Source organism: Oreochromis niloticus, linkage group LG1 (genome assembly GCF_001858045.2).
Source record: "Oreochromis niloticus isolate F11D_XX linkage group LG1, O_niloticus_UMD_NMBU, whole genome shotgun sequence".
In the NCBI taxonomy this organism is placed as follows: domain Eukaryota; kingdom Metazoa; phylum Chordata; class Actinopteri; order Cichliformes; family Cichlidae; genus Oreochromis; species Oreochromis niloticus.
Window position 1 is genome coordinate 32520108 of NC_031965.2, and position 13272 is coordinate 32533379.

The following is a 13272-nucleotide window of genomic DNA, read 5'->3' on the forward strand; positions in this document are numbered from 1 at the left end:
CAGCTTTGCGTTGCTGTCAAGAGCCATAAAAATGTTTGATGTGCCTGACCGTGTGATGATAAAAGATTGAGTAGTGAATGAATTTTTAAAAAGAATGGAGGCAGGAGAGGACAGTATAAATCCTTTATAAAAAAATATGTATTCTCTGATCTCTCCTTTGATAAATTATTATTTTTTTATTTTATTTTTTGCTTTTTTTCTACCTTTCAGCTTGTCACAATCGTGCGGAAAGCTGGAACACTACTGGAGGGATTTGTCGTAATCAAATATCTGTGGAACATAAGGTTTTTAGCTGTCAGCGCACAGCATTGTCATGGAAGAAGTGTTTTCAGATGTTGCTTCTAATCATAGTTTGGTCTTTTAGAATGAAGGCCACAAGTAATGAATACTTCTTGGAGTGTTTTTCCTGGTCATGGAGAGCTTAAAAAACAGGCACAGTGTCTAGAGTTTTTTTTTTCTTTTCTTTTTTTACTAAAATCTAAGAAAGACTTAAACACTTAAGGACTGCAATCTGTGTGATTATGGACTGAAATGTTTTATTTAATGGTTTTAATCCCAGAACACATTATCACTTAGTGATGTGGAAAATTATTCAGATTTGAAAGAGTCCTGTAAATCACATTTTCTTTATAAAGGCCACTCCTTTTTAGAGGCATACAAATTATAAAAATGCAATATGCAACTTAATGGAAATCATAACTTTTGTTTTAAAAAGTAATTTGGACAATATTTTGATTTACAACAAAACTGAAGCTAAATTAAATAGTTAATTATAACTAATACTGTGTTATTTACAGTTTATACGTGTGTGTATGTGTATTAAATATCTGTAAATTTATATGTTAATGGACTTATACAACCAAATACATGTAACAAATTGTAAGAAAGGGTTTATGATAGGGTGGGGCATGAACAAAAAGAAAAAGTGGGGATTATTTACTGAAGGAGCTGGGATTAAAGGAAAGTATAAATAAATAATAAATATTATTTTTTCTTTATATTTTGTTGTATTACTTTAAAATGTTCAAAATAAAGTCATACATTATGTTACATGTCTGGTAAAATTGTATTACATATTTGTTTGTCTTATCAAATTTTTATACCTGAGGTCATTATTATCTTGTCAACTGTCTATATATGAAATAATTTAATTATAGGTTTTGCAAAGAAGTTAAATGGGTTTCTGCTCTTTATTTAAGAAGTTTGTAGTCTGACATGCAGCACTTGGTTAAGAATTCACCCACAAGAGATTGTGGAGACCAGTATTCTGTATGGCAGTTTGGAGGATATAATGAAGTTTCACCGTGGGCTCTGTATTCATGCCCCATAGTCTAAGACACCTACTGACCGCCAATGTGCAAGATGTAGGAGGTTACCCTGAGGTTAGAACACAACACAATTCTATAGTTGTCTGCATCACAACATGTAGTCAGTAAATATTCCTCTAACAGCCAATGTCTCAAGACAGTAGAGGATGAAAACACTTTTCTGTTCCTGGAATTTTGATGTGTCATCAATAATAGAGAAACGATTGGTGCAGAAGTGAGAGGGAAATAAAAAGGGGTCAAGCTGCAGGAAGAAGTTCATGATGAGGGCAGGAGTAGGGGGAAGATTAAATGTTGTTTGAGCTCTGAATACAGATGGTTTCATTCTGTGGTGGTGATTTTTGCACACTTCCACAATTTCGACAGCTAAATACAGAAACGCTGTCGCTCCACTGGAGTTACTGAATGCGTACTAGCAGAAGAAAAATGCTGTGAACCAGGGCTAAGTCAGTGGATATACTAATGGCTCATATTGTGAGCAATAATTTGCTTCACTGGTTTTATTTACAGTAATACAATAAATACAGATTAGATGGCAAAGTGAAATGTCATTAGTTTAAACCTGTTAATCTTTTCAATCGGCTAGAAACAAAACAAAAACACGTTTGCAAGTTCAATGCTTATGCTTAAGTTCAATGTTTTAAAGTGTTAATATCTTCATAGGAAAGACTATAAGTAATCACTGCATGCATTGCTCCCTCTCCATCACTCCAGGATCTACAACAATTTCTGTGTTGAATATATTTGTTGGGAGTGAAGAGCTCAGGCTCTACATGCCAAACTCTAACTGCTGCAAAAAAAAAGAATGCACAATGTGATGTGAAACTGATTCACAAGGAAAAGCTGCTGAAAAGTCTACTGCCTATTTCCTCAAGAAAATTAGCAGCGGAACAGCTGGGATCTAAAATAAAGCAAATACAGATGTTTTATTAGTTGCAGTCATATATTGAATACTTAACTCAGTTGTTTCTTGATTGAATTAAGATTAAAATTAAAAATCATGCCATCATGTTGGCACTTAAAAATAGTTATTTCTCTGATAGAGGAAACTATCTGCAAAATATCACATGGATACAGTACTTGTGAATCAGAGGTAAGTTAATCTTTCTTGGAGGGAAACAATAATAGCTTTTACAACAAGAGCTGAGCATTTCAGAGGTACTGTGTGCACTTTTGTACAAAACTGAAAATGGCTGTTTTATGGTAGAAAAAGATTGGTCACTAATAAGGATTTACTATATTGAAACCGGATGTATGTATCACCATGTCAAGAACTGTAAAATACTGAAATGATTTATCTTTAGAGTCAAATGTAAATAATATATTATAGATAATTCAGTATATATTTTTTTTTCATAGGAATTACACAGTGTGGAATGATCATATTCCACTAGAAATAAAGAAATATGTACAGTTAGTTTCAACTCTCCAAAAATGCAAAAGGATTTCTGATTATCTGCTTCTGTCATCCACCAGGCTGTGAAATGCCTACACTGAGTTCAAAGTTGTGACTAGTTTAGAGGCAACAAAAGTTTTATCACCACAGCTAAAAAGAGGCCATGGGTGGTTCATGTAACAACGGGGAACCACACAAATAAATAAAGAGGGAGATCTTTCTTTCTCTTCAGTTACTGGGAGAGTGTTGGGCTGTCCAAGAAGCCTGAAAAACATTTTTTATCATTCACATTGTCATACAAACATTTCTACATACATATTACATAGGCTGCTTTTGGACCTCGTAGCTGTGTAGGGAGAAAAAGATATGGTTTGCCAGAAAACAGTCAAATATATGCAATCGGCAGCAGGGAAGGTGCACAGTATTTGTTTTTCAGGAAAAGGTGATGATCTGCTACTGTCGGCAGTTTGGTGAGGTTACATATCTTTGGTCAGCAGTGGATGTGAAATAACTGATAACATGTGCGATTACATTAACTGCCATAAATCTGAGTTCTGTTGTGTAACCATATATGGTCCATGTTACACAGTCGGCTTGTGCTCTCCTCTTCATAAGTAATCCACAAGAGCCATTGTCGGTAAACAATACCTGCAAACTGTTCCCACTGAAGCAAAGAAGAGGGATTCTTTGAATAAGACACAGATCAAATCCTATAAGTGTTTTAGATTCTCCACTTTGATACTGATGCCTCTCACCCCAGCTGACATCTGCAGTGAGTGGATTCTTGGCACACACCATTTTTCCCTCAGCTGTCTTCAAATAAACCAACAAAAATGTCCCTTCTTCACTTTCCACAGTTGGCAAAAACAACAAGTGCCTATTTTAGGCAAGGTCCAGCCAGTCTATTCTTCCCAGCTGCCACAGGACCAGAGGGCCTCCAGGGGGTACTGACTCTGGACCACCATGGAGCGGAGTGACCCTGGTAGAGAGCGCTAGCTTTGTCGGTGATAGGTCGACTGTTTGTGGGCAACCCGGGAACATGAAGCACAGCATGTTGTCTTGTAGTAATCATACACGCAGAGGCGAGCCTGGACCACCACATTGCAGTTGAAGTATTTGTCTCTGCAGTTCTCATCTGAATACAAAATAAGAGTTTACAATACTATAATATAATTCAATAAAGATATGGCAATGGAGCCATAGAGTTTCAGGGAAACTGGGATGACATTCCCTTTATTATGCTAACAATGTGTTCCTAAGGATGCCAAAAATCATCAATAAATATTCATTCAGGTCAGTTGTATTAAAAGTTGACTGACCTATCTGAGGTATGCAGGGCTCTGGGTTGCAGTCCTCCTTCTCTTCTGGTTTCAACTGCACATCGCAGCCCTCACTGGACAGCATGTCATCAGACAGACAGCGCACCTCTCTCACACGGAAACCTCCTTCACATGTTTTTGAGCACTTGAAGAGCAAGAGTCAGTGACAGTAATCATTCTCATATGCTTGCCCTAAAGTCAGTGAGGATATCACAGCGAATATTCTAAACATTACAATCAAAATTTGATCAATCTTATCAATTAAATTTCTAATAGGGAAAATGGGATATCTGGTTTTGAGGTGTCAGATGTAAAAAGGTGATGCTAGGCACCAATGTGAGTTTAGTGGGTTTCTTGGGTACTGTCAGTTAAATCTGACCAGTCAAAATCCTGAAGAGAAAGGTTCAAGAGAAATTGCGCTATTGATGTACTTTAATTATTATTAATTAAACTTTAAATTTATTTAATGTCAAAAATACCAGGACACATTTTAGAGGGTTTAAATGCAACTGTTACATATTAAATGGTAACAAAAATGGTACATAGCAAATGAAAGATACCTTTTTTCCTAAATTTATAACCTACTTATTATCTATTAATCCGGAGACTCATCAGCAGCCACAGATAGTTGCCTTTCTGAATGGCAAAGGGGCTATAACCTGCAATCTTTTTAATGAACAGCAGGGAGCGACTCCTCTGCTTTAAAAAGACATAGTATAAAAGCCAAGGAGAAAAACATTTATAAACTAAAAAAGTCCTGATGAGTTTGCAATCTCATGGGCAAGTTTCAAGAAATTTTAATAAGGCTTGACGTTCATTAGTATTTAGAGTAACATAAATGAAAAAAATAGGATTGGCTTTAGGAAAGAGCTATGTGTGATTGACAAGTTGCTGCCGTATTGGCTATGAAGTCTCCACAGAGACAGATCTACCAGTTGTGATATGCGGTTAAAAAAATACCTAAGGCTTCAAAACAAAGTGCCCACAAACCAATGAGTGACATCACAGTGGCTACACCACTTTTATGTACAACTCAAGCAACCATCTACAATAGATTTAAAGTGATTTCTTCAGCAAGAACAATCCAAATTATCAGTCGTTTTAAGGATTCTAAACATCTAAACTGTGATAGAGGGTTTTATGTCTTACTCACAGCACTCCAGTCAGTGTGGTACCACTTTGCTCCACAGGCCTTGAGGCTACAGCTCTGCTGGCTGAGAGGTTTGTCCAGGGATGAGCACTCATACGGTGGCATGACAGTGAATCCTTCATTTGACTTCATCAAACACACCACTGACCTCTGCTGGGTGCCGGTGCCACACTCTACAGAGCACTATGTTCAGTTAAACACAAAATCAAGACAGAAAAACCCATGTGACATGTTAATGTAAAGTCCTACATATTTGACAACTTCCCCGTAAGTACAGTGTAACCAATCCAGTTGCGCTCATACCTGGCTCCAGGGCCCCGTGAACCACTCAATTCGATTCTCGCAGGGACCGTTGTTGCAGACCTGAGAGTCTGCGGGTCGTTCGCTGCCACATCCTTCCAGAGGGAGACTGCTGATTTGGTTGGTCAGGCAGAGAACTCCCCGGGTCCGTACACCCATGCCACATTCAGCTGAGCACTGTGGAGCAAAAAGTATTAGAGTTTAGGTCAATTTAATCAAGCCAATAAGAAAGTCTCTATGTTTTGTTTTTTGTTTTTTTGCACAAAGTAGAAACATAGAGTGAAAAATACATTAAATAGAAAGCACACAAGTCAAATCTGTGCAAAGGTGGTCTGAGTTTGTGAGGAGGAAATAGAGAACCTAATTGTGCCCACTCTGAAACTTCATATCTTAGCTGGCTTTGTAGTTCGTATGTTTCAAATCTAGAGGAATCTAGGCAACATTGCAAAATTAAAGTCATTCACTTTCCTCTATTAGTCCTATTGTATCGCGGTAAAGTTAAATGGTATCATCACTGTAAAACAAAAAACACGTGCCCAGTTCTGTTGGATTCTCATGTCATCTACTGAGGTCTTCCTTTCCCTGCAAGAACTTAGTATTTGTTCATGGCTAATCTGTTCTGCTGCTTACAACAGTCATGCAATGTAACCTGAAAGCAGGAACAGCCTAAAGCACAGCCTATGATCACTTGGCAACCACTGTCTTTACTGATTTATTTTCTCATAGTTTTACTCATAGGCATGAAAGTTTTTATCTGACCTTAGTTGTATGTTTCCCTGCCAAAATCATCAAAAGGTATCTATATCAGCTGGCCATCAAGAATAGCTACTTGGGTGATGAAGACAGACCTTCTGTATACAAAGACTAGCTCTGTTATTAGAAATGAATGAAAGTTACTGTGTCTCCTGCTGACACTTACCCTGTTGCCCCACTCAGTGTAGAACCAGCTCTTGGCACAAGTTCCCATATCACAGTTCTCCACATCATTGGGCCGCAGATTCATGTTGCACTCCTCATCAGGAACAAAGTCGCCCACATTGCTGACACAGTGTACCTCTCGTGACCTCTGACCCAGCCCACATGGCACAGAGCACTATGAAGATACATACTACATGGATAGTGTTGTACTATGGAGGTATGTATAGCTAAAGAGACTGTACAATTTTGTTTTCATGAGTGTGCTTATTTGCTCAATTTAGATAGGAGTACAGATTCAAGATAACTTTCATAACTTCAGGGTCAGTTCAGAAAAGTCTTGTAAGTTAAATTAAGTCTGACTGCTGCCACTCACAGAAGTCCACTCTGAGCGAATCTGCCACTCACTGCAGATCTTTAGCTGGCAGGTGCTGGCAGTTTCAGGCCGCTCCAGGTGTCGACAGCGGCTCGTGTGGACATTGAGGGTGCGGTTGGCGTAAACCTGGCGACACAAGACCTGCCGGTGCTGCATGCCCAGGCCGCAGGTTTTGCTGCACTCTGACCATTCTCCAATATCCCAGCTATTAAATAAAATGAAAAGCATTAGTGTCCGAAACGAAATTCATTTGTTGTTTTTTCTGTGATTTGTTACTTTAGGGACAGAAACTGTACAAAATTAAGATGATGTAAAAAACTTGGTTTCACCTGCAAATCATTCATTTCTATATTTTAAAACAACAATTTTAAATAACACTGTATTAATATTTCCACATGGATGGTAAAATTTAAAATACATTCTTCCTCGTCATCTCTCAGTGTGATCTGAAATGCCTGGATAGAAAATTCGAACACTGGGGGGATATTTACAGCTTACAAAGCTATTAAGGCTTCATTGCATACATGCATACTATTAAGTCAACTTGCATGTAGAATAAAAAACACTTTTTAAATTTAGTCATCTGCAATTTGCACTCTAAAAACAGAGGAGAAATTTCTCACAATGCTGGGCAGGACTGCAAGTTGCAGGCCTCTTCCTGTGGACTTGGTCGGCTGCTGCTGTCACACAAAGAGTCCGATACCTGGACCTGAGTCAGCCGGTTGACACAGTGAAAGATGGAATATCTGAAACCTAAAAAGTGGAACTTTAATTTAGGAACTAACTCCTGAAACAAATTTTGATTGTTGTATATACCGTATGGGAAAATCTTTTGTGCAATTAAAAGTTCAGTAAAGTCATATTTTACTCAATGTCATAAAGACCAAATGATTAATGTTTTAGCAATGCAACATTTGAGTTTTGACTTTAGGTATAGTTTAACGTGCACACGGAGACACATAATTTTTACATAATTGATAACTGGGTGTAACATTATATTTAATGCCATATAAATGCAGACTTGCATCACAAACAGATATATATACACAACAAAGAAAACTGTAAAACCTCAAGCAAACTTTTTTTCACTGTTTTGTTACTTTATTACTCTCTCTGTAACTAAAAAGAAAAAGAATGCTCAACACAAACTTCTTTAACTGACCTTTACCACAGGAAGCACTGCACTCTGTAGCACCAGTCACTTTCCAGTTGTACTCTCTCTCACGTCTGGGTGGCTGTACGGAGGGTACCTGGTTTTCAGTGGGAGGAGGCGAATACCTTCCACTGCCAGCTGAATTAAAGTTTTCCTGATGATTCTCCTGGTCGTATCCATCCTGTCCATTCACAGCGTTCCCTAAGATGTGAAGTGTCATCAATTTGATATACTCTATGGATAGATATAGCTAGCTATATATAGGCCTGCAACGAACACGCACTTATTAATATATCTAAAAGTTATTTTCTCCACTGGTTGCTTGCTTGGTTGTTTGTACACAGTAGGAGGGGCCAAAAGTGGGTCTTATTTACCTTCTGGTCTGTGGCTTGGTTGCTGAGGGCTCACGAGTTTCTCAGATGGGAGAACGTACTCATAGTGAACACCAGGATTTGGCTGCTGGAAGATCATCTGAGTGAAAGTAGATGAGACTCAGACAACAATTTCAAAACACAACAGTGCAAAAGCCTTTCAGCATTTGCGCTTTCAAAATTTTATGCCCTTTCTTAGGTCAGCAAAAACAAAAAAACAAGGAGACCCACCACCGTAACTTTCTTGGGGTTCAAGTTGATTTTTTTTACTCACATAAACGTCCAGAATCTCATTTGTGGGGCCTTCAGCGAGAAAGGATTCCCCAGCTGTGCTACTGATTTCATTGGGTCGGCGGTAGGTGAACATGGTCCCTGCACCCTCATACTTTCCTGGCCGGTCAATTGCCCAGTTTCCATTAATGATTGATCGCCCCGATCGGCTTCGCAAAGCTGGTAGACACAGAGAGACTGACAATCAAGACTGACAAAGACATGAGAAAAACATGTAACCAAAAAGCTCTTCTATATAATTATTGTTTAATATAAAACTATTTGGCATAATGGGATCTGTATTCTTTTTTAAAGTGGCTCAAACCCAAAAAGGTAATTACAGTAGCTAACTGAATAAAAGCTCTCACATGCACTTTCAGAGCAATGTCTTTTTCAAATGTGACAATCTGTTTGTGCTGGCAAATCTTTCATGCAAATCCTGTAACAAAATCTCCCAAGAGGTTTTTCCACTGATTTCATGGATTAAATACAAAAGGGCCATTAGAAAGACATTAGAAGTGTAACATTAGACAGGCTTGTAAAGGAGTGTTTGGACAACTAAAAGCACTATTAGAGATGCAGAGCGTAGAACAAAGGCCTATTGAAGGAAAATCAAGGACGTGATGAGGATATAGTTGATGGCTCCTGCCTGATTCTAGTCTCGTTTGCATTTTAAAACATATGTTGCTCCCTGGAACTTTGTAATCTTTTTATCAATTCAATGCATAACACTTTCAGATCATTCCTCTTTATTTTACCTTTATAAATGTGCCACAGATTTTTAAACTGAAAACATATCCACTTAGAATACACACGTTTCTTTCTTGCTATGTGTGAATGAAGAATGAAGAGTTTATAAATGCTGTATAAGGTGCAGCAAAGTTTTTCATATAAATACTAGTATTTTTTTTGTCTGTACATAGCTCTGTGTACTTGTGTATATAAATGGTCAGTTCAAATTAAAGAAAGCTGAACATACTTGGCATCTAAGTAGCTGGGGTTTGAAAGGCAGCCACTGAATTCGTCGTCTTAATGTTTCCAGTTTTTTTTATTTTTTTTATTGAGTGGTGAAATTCCGCACTTTAATTAAAAAAGATTGTGAGTCCTGAAGGGTAAGATCCTCTAATGAAAGCATGTTTATGCACTTTCCTCAGGGAAAGCAGTTGCGAGTGGGTGGATGGGGGGGGGGGGACCAGGACTGCTCTCCTCTTCCTCTAAACTCAATGCTGAGTCAGGGCAAGGTTCTCATTAAACAATGTCTGACATTCCAACAGTCATTTCTGAAAATAAGCCACTACTGTCCCAGTGTTGCACCTCAGTAAAAAGTTCAATTATCTATAAAGTGTGGGTCACTGAGAGGCTCCACTAAACAACGGTAAGACAGCGGTGGGTGGCGATACAGGCATGGCAGGGGTGGCTGTAGCTCAGGTGGCAGAGCAGGTCAGCCACTAATCAGAAGGTCGGTGGTTCGATCCCAGGCTGCATCCTGGCTGCATGCCAAATATCCTTGGGCAAGATACTAACCCCATGTTTGCCTACTGGTGGTGGTCAGAGGGCCCGGTGGCACCTGTGTTCGGCAGCCTCGCCTCTGTCAGTGCGCCCCAGGACAGCTGTGGCTACAATGTAGCTTGCTATCGCCTGTGTGTGAATGGGTGAATGACTGAATGTAGTGTAAAGCGCTTTGGGGTCCTATGGACTAGAAAAGCGCTATACAAATGCAGGCCATTTACCATAAGGCTAAAGAGATCCTAAAAAGAAAAATGCTGTTTAATAAAACAAATGTAACAAACAGCTGCTACCTGCTCAGGCTTATTTAGTGCTGATGTAACAAACCTTTCTCACATTCATCATTTAATGATTTCTTTTCATGACTTTCCTGTCACTGGTGTCATACATGTAACACTACACATGGCAGATGGAGGTTTTCTGACGTATGTTCTGAGCTGCTGAAAGCAGAACTCTGCAGCAAACTGTGACTAATGAAACTGTAAACCAGGATGGAAACTAAAATGCTCTATTTACTGCGAGACAGCTAAATTAGCAGTTACCAAGAACAAGCACTCTTAGAGGCCTCTTATTTAAAGTATATGGCACACATTCAAGCATTTCTATACTGTTCACACACTTTTAGCAACTAATACCTAAAACCTCTTTTCTCAAGTAAACTAGCAGATGTCAAAATATTATTATAGAATGACTGATGTGCTGCTAAGAAACGATCTCTGTTATTTTTTTTCCAAACATAATTCATTTAGCTGTCACATATGCAATGAAATATAACGTGATGTGAACGGAAAAGTTTTTATATTTGGCATCTGCGTTTAAATAAAGAATATGCCCAGCACAGCATGGCAGAGAGTAAAGACTGACTAGGAGTAAGCACTATGGAAGGAGGCGGGGCTTTTAGATTACAGGTCATTCAGGGCCACTGTAGTCAAAAGAACATTGTTATTTCCTTCTACTTTAATTTAACTCTCTTTGGCTCTATTAGGAGAGCACACACGTCCAGCATTCCACAAAGCCCGAGGAGGAGATACTAGCTGTAAGACTGTACAGAACATCAGGCTTCAGTGACAACAGGTATGGCACTGAAAGAACATGAAAGGAAGATGGAGTGAAGGGGAGTTACAACGCGACTTCGAGCACAACTGTGGTCAGGCTAACGGAGCTTAAAACACAGAATGTATTAGCTGATATTGGCCATGGCTGAGATCCACTGAGGATTCCTACTGATCTTGACTGCCTGAACAAATGCCAAACTAATAAAGAGTAACAAAAAAGTGGGGGGGAAAGTATGTAATTTTAATTTAGGTGCCTTAAATAACTTGTTAGTGCTCATAATGAAAACAGTCTAAAGCAGTTCTGTTGGCTAAAATGCTAAACTTAACGGATACATTCACCCAGCTGCAATACAGCAGCTAGAATAAAATTAAGGAAACCAGCCATGAGCAAGAAAACTGCTCTCCCTGGCTAGTCTTTGTCAGTACAGCTACAGCATAGTATTCTGTGAGTATGTTTACCACCCACCTAGGTAGTTTCTGCTCTTCACCATCTCAGTGACATTGATCTTGGTGGCTCCTTCTGGGATCTCCACTATCTTGTGGTAGCCGATCTTGGATAAACTATGTTTGAACACTCCTGAAACCAGCCTACAGGTTGTGTTGTCACCTCCACACACGCCACACTTGTCCACCACCCTTCCTGATCCGAGATACTCATCGCATCCTAGACTCTGTGGGACAGAGAGAAAAGTAATAAGGAGGTAATGAGATATAGTGATAATCTTTACTTAGTGAAGCAGCAGTAAAGTGTGCTAATCATGCTAGTATATAAAACATTTTTAGTGAAAAAAATAGGAATAACAGAGATTATGTAGAATAAACACAGATCATATAGATCAAAAATCTGCTAAATAAATACAATGAAGTCATTTACTTAACTATAACATAAGAAAGGCTAATTAGCACGATCATCGTTACTTTCCAGAAGGCATCGTTTTGGAATGACAGCCTCTGAATTGATGGCAAATTTCCTTTCGACAGTGTGAGGTTTCTTCATCACACTGGTGGCAATAAATTACAGGATACTTGGTCACAGTAAAAATAGAACAGTTAACATCAGCAATCCATAAATTGAGTCAAACCGGCAGTAAAAGTCTGTCACTGTGCAAACAGGTGGCCCAGAAGTCAAAACTGGTTGCAGTGCGCTACCATACAGTCAGACATGCTAAGCTTTAGATCTCACAGCATAAGCATAAGTCCAGTACAACCATATTTACCAACATAATGGTAGGCAAAGAAATTGTGACACGAAACAGCCACCTTCAAAACTCTAAATCAGATTACAACTTTCACCAGGCGTAATGCAGCTGATGCATTCCACTTGCTGTAACCCCAGCATACTCCCCTCAGCATAAAAAACTGTTAAATATAACCCTCAACAAAGAAGACCAATACTGGTCGATTTCACTGCGCCACTTCACATATGTTCCTGTAGTGAAATGATCTAAACAAATATAAAGGAAGTATATAAGAAAAAAATAGGCTCATCCCCATGGATTTTGCAGAACTAGATCACCATAAATCAGGTGCAGAACAGTGAAAATACAGAAACACAGTGGGAAAATGGAGAAACAGGTGGAGAAGGGTATAAGAAACTGATGAAAAGAGAGAGAACGGAGAGGTGGAAGAAGAAATAGTGGCCAAGGGTGGACTAAGGTAGTTGGGGTGAGCTCAAGATGAAATTCTTGCTCTCTCCCACCCATAGCAGGCCAGTCTGCTCTTGGCCAAAGCATCAGCTGGGCCAAAGCAAACATTAAATGCCTTCTTCAACACAGGAAATAAGTGATGGGAGAAAAGAACAGCAAACTAAGAGTGCTGAAAAATTTTTAAATAAAACTCCCAAAAGCTTTCGTGGTCAGCATGGAATTATGTTGGAAAGTCTGTATGAAAATCACTAAACATAACAGAATAACATTCAGAGAAGCACTGTTGCACTTTATGATCTCACTTTACAGATCGCCGAATACAGAGCAATTCAAAAGCTACAGTCTGGCTATAACGAAATGCATAATATATGGTAAAACACATCTGAGGACATTTAAACTGGCTACGGTACAGCATATCTACCATGGAAAACAAATTAAAATGGAGTCAAGTAGGGCTGTCTGTTTAAATGACTACCAATGAATGAATATC

General features: G+C 38.8%; 1 protein-coding gene across 2 annotated transcripts in view; it reads right to left on the minus strand.

Moving 5' to 3' along the window:
• Positions 1-1810: 1810 nt before the first annotated feature.
• thsd4 (thrombospondin type 1 domain containing 4) overlaps positions 1811-13272 on the minus strand; it is a 45668-nt gene continuing 34206 nt past the window's right edge. For both annotated transcript variants that reach the window (XM_019360635.2, XM_019360638.2), the window contains 11 exons: positions 11603-11807; positions 8580-8755; positions 8309-8405; positions 7944-8135; positions 7405-7534; positions 6782-6986; positions 6410-6583; positions 5494-5667; positions 5194-5373; positions 4041-4185; positions 1811-3856 (listed from right to left, as the gene is read on the minus strand). In XM_019360635.2, coding sequence (XP_019216180.1) covers positions 3714-3856; positions 4041-4185; positions 5194-5373; positions 5494-5667; positions 6410-6583; positions 6782-6986; positions 7405-7534; positions 7944-8135; positions 8309-8405; positions 8580-8755; positions 11603-11807 — 1821 coding nt within the window. In that variant the 3' untranslated portion in view covers positions 1811-3713. The remainder of the gene's footprint in view (positions 3857-4040; positions 4186-5193; positions 5374-5493; positions 5668-6409; positions 6584-6781; positions 6987-7404; positions 7535-7943; positions 8136-8308; positions 8406-8579; positions 8756-11602; positions 11808-13272) is intronic.